At 34.1% G+C, this 8,141-nt stretch overlaps 2 protein-coding genes across 5 annotated transcripts in view; both read left to right on the forward strand.

Moving 5' to 3' along the window:
* The first annotated feature begins 519 nt into the window (after positions 1-519).
* Positions 520-3,759, forward strand: LOC101243486 (ryncolin-1-like). Of its 2 annotated transcripts, none has more exons than XM_026834587.1 (9): positions 520-657; positions 1,098-1,376; positions 1,843-1,970; positions 2,032-2,128; positions 2,187-2,283; positions 2,599-2,666; positions 2,770-2,853; positions 3,115-3,195; positions 3,446-3,759. In XM_026834587.1, the coding sequence occupies exons 1-9, from the start codon at positions 585-587 to the stop codon at positions 3,679-3,681; spliced, it is 1,143 nt and encodes a 380-aa protein (XP_026690388.1). In that variant the 5' UTR covers positions 520-584; the 3' UTR covers positions 3,682-3,759. The 2 variants fall into 2 exon arrangements, with proteins under 2 accessions (XP_026690388.1, XP_018667510.2); XM_018811965.2 differs by having other exon boundaries at positions 521-657; positions 3,115-3,171.
* Positions 3,760-4,828: 1,069 nt separating this feature from the next.
* The window catches only part of LOC100181812 (epidermal growth factor receptor substrate 15-like 1), a 14,926-nt gene continuing 11,613 nt past the window's right edge, over positions 4,829-8,141 (forward strand). For all 3 annotated transcript variants that reach the window (XM_018811960.2, XM_009860346.3, XM_026834578.1), the window contains exons 1-5: positions 4,829-5,037; positions 5,872-5,982; positions 6,308-6,449; positions 6,679-6,785; positions 7,114-7,277. In XM_018811960.2, the coding sequence (XP_018667505.1) occupies positions 4,906-5,037; positions 5,872-5,982; positions 6,308-6,449; positions 6,679-6,785; positions 7,114-7,277 (656 nt within the window). In that variant the 5' untranslated portion in view covers positions 4,829-4,905. The remainder of the gene's footprint in view (positions 5,038-5,871; positions 5,983-6,307; positions 6,450-6,678; positions 6,786-7,113; positions 7,278-8,141) is intronic.

Below are 8,141 nucleotides of genomic sequence, written 5' to 3' on the forward strand. Positions count from 1 at the left end.
ATTTTTTATGGTAAATTCATAAAGCGACCGTTTTATTGATTCCAAAAATACTTTGCTTATTAAAATTGGTCCAGTATAGGCGTAGATATTCGTCCTCAAACAGTGATCTCTAGCGCTATCTTTTTTTTACTACGAGCTCCGTGATTGTGACGTAGGAACGTACTAGTCACGTGACTGATTCATTCGTAAAAGCGAAACCTGCGTTTTTTTTGTGCTTTTTTGCGTTTTTTTTGTTCTCTCGTTTTTCGCTGAAAACACTGCCTCTCGCCTTTCTGAATGAGAGCGGCCACGCTTCAACAATTTTGTTACGTGTTTGTCACGTGGGTAGTACACTTCTCAATTTTTTTCGCCACGCAACTTTCAAATCAGTTTTTTGAATTTCACGGTGTTTGAGCTGGAATATCTTTGGTTATACAGAACCGATTAAAACAAGTAAGGTGTCGTTGGAATTAGAAAAACACACTCTATCGATTAAAGCGAAGTACATTTGGGGTGTGTTTAGGCCCTTTAAACGAATGAATGAAATTTAGTTATTTTGCTAACAGGGCAATAATTTTGGTACAAAGTAGAAAAATAAGCAAAATATGGAGGTAACAATGAGTATATTAAGAAAACTGACTATAGTTGCTTTAATTCTCGTTTATGGTGAATATGGAAGTAAGTATGAGGTATAGTAGATAACTGTTATATAGTAGGTAGTGGGAGAAAATGGGACACCTTTTCTTTCTATATTTTCTTGTCGCATTTAGTAGTAGACAAAGGAAGTTCAAAGAAATATGAAACCGTATGACTCCCATATACCGTTACTTGTAATAGTTTTAAACACGATCAGAATATTTGGATATTATGTGCTTAAGGTATCCCGTCTTCCCCAACCCTATACTACAACTGTTACATATATATGCAAAAGTATAGATAAAGTATTGTGCATGGCCGGGTATTGTGGGGTAAAATGATTTACCGTCAGCACCTAAAACCCATGTTTCCAGACCGTGTTTTAACAGCCCCTTTTTAGAGTCGCGAGACTATGACTAAACAATTATGTACATTTTTTGTTTACTACGTATAGACAAATGAACAAACAAAACTATACACAGCTCAATCTATTGGAACGCGTGGAAAAACTGAAATCTGGTGTCATGCCAACAATGAAAGGAAAAACGTCACTGTGTCGTACAGAATGTGTTTAAACGAAGCTCCAGTTTACGTGAACGCTACTGTGAAGCCAACCGTCTCGTCCCTGCCAAACCAATTTAAAGTTACTGTCAAAAAGATAGATAGATTCGGCTTCTTGGCTGAGATATTACGCGTGGATCACGACTCTGGGTGGGAAAGTTTATCCCTTACAGTGGATTGGTTCATTTACATGCGAACAGGTACGCAACATAATTGTACATATATATGTAAGCACAAACTAACCCCCAAAAGAACGAAAATTGATTGTCATCGAATACTGGGACGTGAAAAGACAAGTTCTTAACATTTAGTTAAGAGTGCCGCGGAGTAAGATAGGAAAGGTTTATATATTATCTTTTCTTGCCACATTCGATAGTAAACAAAGAAACTTTACAGAAATATATAACGTAGCCTCGCTACCCAAAAAGAACGTTGCTAAAACCTTGACCAGAAAATATCGGATTTAAGTGCTAACAACAACTCACCGTACTCCATAGTTACTACAGAATCGGAAATAACCAAATCGTAATACGTTTAACAGTTGGTTATTGGTTCTAAAGTTTAGAATCTAAACCCAATGCATAGATTTAAGATAATTGGATTTTAGAGTAAGCATTTATTATAAGTTTTAAATCCTTTAAAAACCTTTCTTCAATTTTTATGCAGATATGTCCAGTTGCCAGAAGCTGTATGATGTCGGCTACAGAAGAAATGGCTTGTACGATATTTACTTGGACGAAAGAAACAAGTTGGAAGTTTATTGTGACTTGGAAAATCACGGTAGCGGCTGGACGGTTTGAACTTTAATTATTTCTCCAAACGTTTTCGTTTATCGCATTAAATTGTCATGTTTAGGTGATTCAGCGCAATATGGATAATCGAACAGATTTTGATCGAAATTGGTTAGATTACAAAACTGGATTTGGAAACAAGCTTGCCAGCTTTTGGATTGGTAACTTATTCTTAACTTGTTTAACTTCTTATCCACCCCACCTTCACACATAACACAGGGTTGGAAAATATACGAGCATTGACAAAGAATGGAGACAACGAACTTCGGATAGACATTACAACTTGCAACAACACAAAGATCGTGGCTGAATATACGTAAGAAAACATGTTTTAATTTAACTATATATCTCTATAGAGATATATCCAGTCGGTGGTATGTGTGGTTATTTTTTTATTTTTAATTCTCCCACGTTGTTATTATATGGTAGGGTGGGGGAGATGGGACACCTTTAGCACATAGCATTCAAACATCCTGATCGTGCTTTAAACAATTAACAGCGGTCTGTGGGTGTCGTGAGGATACAGTTTTGTAATGCATTGAATGTTCTTTGTTAACTACCAAATGGAACGGGAAAAAAGAACGAAAAGGTGTCTCATCCTCCCCCACCCTACTATATGTTATTTCCACAGTAATTTCATGGTCGGTCCGGAGAGTGACAGATATAGATTAAACATCACGGGTTATCAACACCAACAAGGTATACTGGAAAAGCAGTATTGTACTGCTGCATACTTCTACTGTTGAAAATAGCACGAACTTGAATATTAGAGTGTTTGAAGAATACAATTTGTCTCTTCTAGGCAATATATGTAACTTTGGGAACTTGAGTGATCGTTGGCAATGTGGAGGAACTGGAATTACTCAACGAATTTGTGAACAAAAAGGTGGGCCTATACTCGCATCAACGTTTAAAAACATTTCCTTTTTTCTTATCAACCCAGCTTGCTCATGTAGAATGCATTAAAGAGTGCTTTATAGTAACAGGACTGCTGGTTTATTGTCGACTACATCGTGGGTAGATGTGCTCATGAAGTCGTTAAGTGTATAAGATAATTAAAAACAGTGTGTATTATTAATATCCGAGTGTTGAAAGAAATGGACTCCATATTAGTTTCAAGGTTTTGACATTGTTTTATATATTTAAGGTTGCTGTTTCGAACCCATGGCCAAAGGTGGTGAAAAGAAGTGCTTCAACTCAAAAGGTAATATCAACAACTTTTTGGCAGGTATTGTATATACTTGTACAAAGAGTCGTGAAGATACGGTTTTACAGATCTTTAAATGTTCTTTGTTTATTAATCAATGAGACGAGAAAATATAGAATGAAACGGCGTCCCATTTTCCCCACCCTACTATATGTAGTAACAGTTATCTACTACATCACATACTTACCTCCATATTCACCATAAATGAGAATTATCTTTCCCCACCCTACTATATTATATGTTGTATATGTTAAATGATCTTGTACAACAGATGGGATGGCTAAAATAAATGGCCACAGATTCTCTACTAAAGATATAAACAATAACGTTTGTCCAAAATCGAGAAAGGCAGGCTGGTGGTATAACGGTTGTACACATGCCAACTTAAACGGAATATACGATCCGTGTAAAGTTGGAAAAAAATATGCTTACTGGCGCAATTGGCATCCGGGTGGCATTTATGAAGGTTTGCGATTCATCGAGATGAAAATACGACCGCATGCGTAGCTGTGAATCTGGTCGTGGCAGATCACGTATAACGTGACCGAATATGATCCGTTGAGAGGACATTTTTACGAAGGGTCGTATATACATAACCAATCCAAACAATTATTTGCGTTGCTTTACGTTCATCTGTATATACATTGTTCATTTTGTGTTACGTTTATAGGCGTTTGTTTTCTCTTTGTTATAGCTGATTTAAATATAGTAGCGAGGGGTCGGATAGATAGTGTATTATATTCATATTTCCGATTTTTTCATTTTTTTTAACATTTTACAAATTAAAATAGGAGTCGTGGTGGTTCAATTATATAATCCTGTAACAAATCTTTTTTTACTACCAAATGGGACAATAAACGAGTTAAAAACTTGTGCAACAGCTATGTTGTTCGTGTGCTATTCTGAGTCATCAACTGTACTTTGCACAACCTTATGACATCTATAAACTTGGGGTTTTATGAAATGGTGAACTCACCGCCATTTATACACCAGGCTAAGAGACACATAGCAACAGACAAAATCAGTGGTACGAGGTTTACTTTGTGTAAATGCCGATTTGGGTCTGTAATTAATTTTAAAAACACTACATATTAAGTTTACGAGTTGCTTCTTTAATCTTTGCTACAATTGCACATACGTGCCCAATAATCATATGTTATGTTTGTGGTGCTTTTTTAAGAAAAAGGCAATTGACGAAGTTTAAAATTCAAGTTGGTGGGTTTTTGAAATACTCCCATAATCACCACCCCTGCAAATTACTACAAATTTATTAATATAACTTGTTCGGTTTTAACGAGTGTGCGGTTTTATACAATTATTTGGGTGTGTTTCTATGTATGAACCGTATGGTTTACATTTTTATTCTAATTAAATTTACACCAAATTTTTTCACAGTCTAAAAAAGTTTCAACTTGTATTCTATAACTTTAATATTACAGCATGAAGAGTTTTATGAGTAACGGTACTGCTTTTACTATTTTCCTGACATAGGCCTGTTAGCCCGTATCACTTGTTGCACCCCGAACCCTAGGTGAGGAGGTTAGGTGTTGATGGTGAGGGGGTTAGTGCCTTAGTGGTTATAGGGGTTAGTAGTAAGTGGTTATAGGGGTTAGCAAAATGCACATTTTGCATATTAAGTTTCTTTTTCAGGTTTTGTTTAAGTGAATCATGATATTTTAAGTACAGTCATATAACTGTATATACTACATGAAAGCATTTTAACAAGATATCATGTCATTGGATCTAAGCAGTCTCACTCTACCGGCTCCTGACTCCTGGCTTATTCAAGGAACAGAAAAATCGAAATATGAAAAAATATTCGAAAGTCTTGGACCTGTCAGTGGAAAGCTTTCAGGGGACAAGGTTAATTCTGGTTTTATTCTTATATATATATATATATATATATTTTTTATTTTTTTTTATCAAATTTAATTCAACACACATACAAGATTAGAACATTTTAATAAAGGAAATAGCTTTGTTTTTGTTAAATATTTATTAAAGAGAGCTTAATACAGCTACTAGTGGTATTTTTTTCAAAATTTATCTCGATTTTTAAGAAATTCTCCCACGAACCATTTTTTCTAATCTGTTTGGCACATACACAAACGCATAGTAATTTATAAAACCACTCATTTAATTTAGACCCATTTCTTCTTTTATTTTTAAATTGCATCCTTTTCTGTATTTTTATATAATAATGTGCAGTACATGCAGTACCTGTAGAGTGCATTAGGTTCAATAAGAGTATCAGACTCTTAATTTCAACCTATATTAAAAGTGAGTTAAAACTACAAGTCTGCAACCAGCAAAAAAATACCATTACATAATCATATTCTGAAGTAGACGGCTGTCTGTATTTTGTCTTGGTCGTGTTACCATTTTGTATTTCAATTTATCACTTACAAAAATAGTTCTTCTTCTTTACATTGCATGAACAACATGTTTAAATTGAGTTCGAACCCATATCATGATTCATGATATCTGATATGTGTCATATAGAGAGACGAGGATTATTTTTAATAATATAGCTTACAAATGCTAAAAAGAACATGGAAAAGTTATTGGGGTAACAGGCTACTCTTGTTTAAATCCTAGTATCCATAGCATGCCTGGCTGTGGAACCTCACCCATATATATAGAATAGAATGTAAAGAATTTGTTGTTAGTGTTCTGTAAATAACGTTCTTGTTCAAGGTACGACCAGTGTTAATGAACTCAAAACTCCCCGTGGATGTTCTTGGCAGAGTTTGGGAATTATCCGACATAAATAAAGATGGTTTCCTTGATAAAGATGAGTTTTGTGTGGTAAGTTTAACATTTAAAATATAATTTAGTTTCAAACTAGGCTACTAAGCTGTTCTTGTAGAATATTTTTGGTGGACCGTACATTTTTAGGGTTAATTTTGTGAACACCCATGCATATTTCAATTCATATATAAATATATATTACTCTGTTAAATATATTGTACTAGGACAATGCCTAAAAATTAGGTCAAACTTTGTCATGCTGCAAAAAGTATTTATGGGCAGAGGGCAGACATCACTGTGACCCCACCCATAACTTTGTTTTATTACCTCACCAAATACCTCTGCCGGGTTAATCTTTACAAACATTACTTTGTGTGTATAGGCCATGTACTTAGTGTACAGAGCTATAGACAAAGAAGCAGTTCCCACCACTCTACCAAACAATCTCATCCCGCCATCCAAGCGAAGTTTTTCATCAATCCTTACACCTTCTACATTGGGCCATAAGGAGAAAGTTTTACCAGGTATTATACTCATACACTTTTTTTTATGTGTAAATAAAACTTTTATTGCCTAATTAAAAAAAATTCAAACTAAGTTTTCTGTATGTATGTATAGTTGCACCCATGTATGAAATTAATGTTCAATTTAGTTTGCTTATAATGGCAAATCAATCAACTGTTCAATAACTCATGAGAGTTAAGCTGTTTCCTTGGTAACATCCTGCACTTACTCACCAAAATTGATCTACAGGTGCAGTATCAGTGTTGCCGCCAATGCCATCCTCCCCACTTACTAGTGTTAGTCGACATGCGAGTGTTTCTAGCACGGCATCACCAAAACACACTCCAGCTGCACAGGTATGGAAAAAAATTGTATGGATCTTGTACAGTATGTTTTTCGTTTCTGCTATTAATTAAAATGGATTGCAATTTTTGCGGTTAGTTTTGTGCTCTTTTTATTTTAATATTTAATATAAGAAAAGACAATTATTCGTACTAAAAATTACTTTTCATATAAAATAAACGGTAAATGCATAGCACAGTTCACATGGGAACTTTCATTATCACTTATGTTATTGTATTTGACGAACAGAAATGAAGAAAAATTATAGGTGCTAATTTTAGCATGTTGTGTTAAAAGAGACCTGCAATTGTTTTATTTATCTAATAAAATCCAAATGTCCAGAGCAACCAAGTACCACCACAGTGGGTTGTAAGTCCGGCAGATCGAACGAGATTTGCAGCGATTTTTCAACAAAAACGTGAACCTGATGGTTTAATTGGTGGTGCCACAGCACGAGACGTGTTCTTTCAAAGCAATTTATCACACCCTATTCTAGCGCATGTCTGGTAAGTAACAATAAATCATGTGTTGTTTAGGTGGGTTATGTTACAAACTGTTAGCACTGAAATGAGCGACCAAAAACACCTACATATTAAGTATTAAACATTTTTAAATTGAGTAGTTTTGTTTTCCCAGTGTAACAGAATACTTCTAAGCTATATTTTGTTTATTTAAGTATCTCTGTGTTTTTGATCAATTTTTACCATCTATAGAACACGTTATTGAATTATAATGCCTTCTAATTGTTATCTGGTGGTGTATGGTTATGTTTGAAACTTCAAGCAAATGAAATATTTATTTAACAACTGTGGTAAACAGTCAAATGATAAACAATGAAAAGTTTTGTTTTCAAATATATTAAATATCTGTTAAATTATAAAAAATTGCTTCTTCGGTCATTCAGTGTAAAAAGATAGTTTTATTTGTTTTTGTCTGTTATTTGTCAAGTTTTCCTGAGGGTTTTAGGATTGGCAGACAAAATGTTCGAACAAAATTAACTTTTATACCAGATGAGCCAAAAAGTCAATTTACCCCAAATCGTAATTAAATATCAATATCTATTAAATTATGTTTGTTTATTTAAGTGAAAGTTGCTTTCATTTTTTGCTTTTTTCCATCAATACAAAATATATTGAAACTATAATATCTTTCCAAATTCAGGTAGGCTGTTTAATAAGAAATAAAGCAATCACCTAATTGTTTAAAACCACCCACAAGATTTATAATAGGTTTATTATTATTATTATACTATAAGCAGCTTTATAACGTATTACGATGCATACACAATATGAGCTCATATGACATAAATCATAAATAAGTCCGTACTTTGCACACATAATGCTTATTCACCATACATACTAGGCTATTAT

This window comes from Ciona intestinalis, chromosome 5, assembly GCF_000224145.3.
Source record: "Ciona intestinalis chromosome 5, KH, whole genome shotgun sequence".
NCBI classification, from domain to species: Eukaryota; Metazoa; Chordata; class Ascidiacea; order Phlebobranchia; family Cionidae; genus Ciona; species Ciona intestinalis.

Excerpts from the sequence above, each read along its gene's own strand:
- LOC101243486 (XM_026834587.1), top strand. The coding sequence starts at position 585 with ATGGAGGTAACAATGAGTATATTAAGAAAACTGACTATAGTTGCTTTA. Across the intron at positions 1,377-1,842 it reads GTTCATTTACATGCGAACAG|ATATGTCCAGTTGCCAGAAG; the intron begins GTACGCAACATA and ends ATTTTTATGCAG. Across the intron at positions 1,971-2,031 it reads ATCACGGTAGCGGCTGGACG|GTGATTCAGCGCAATATGGA; the intron begins GTTTGAACTTTA and ends TGTCATGTTTAG.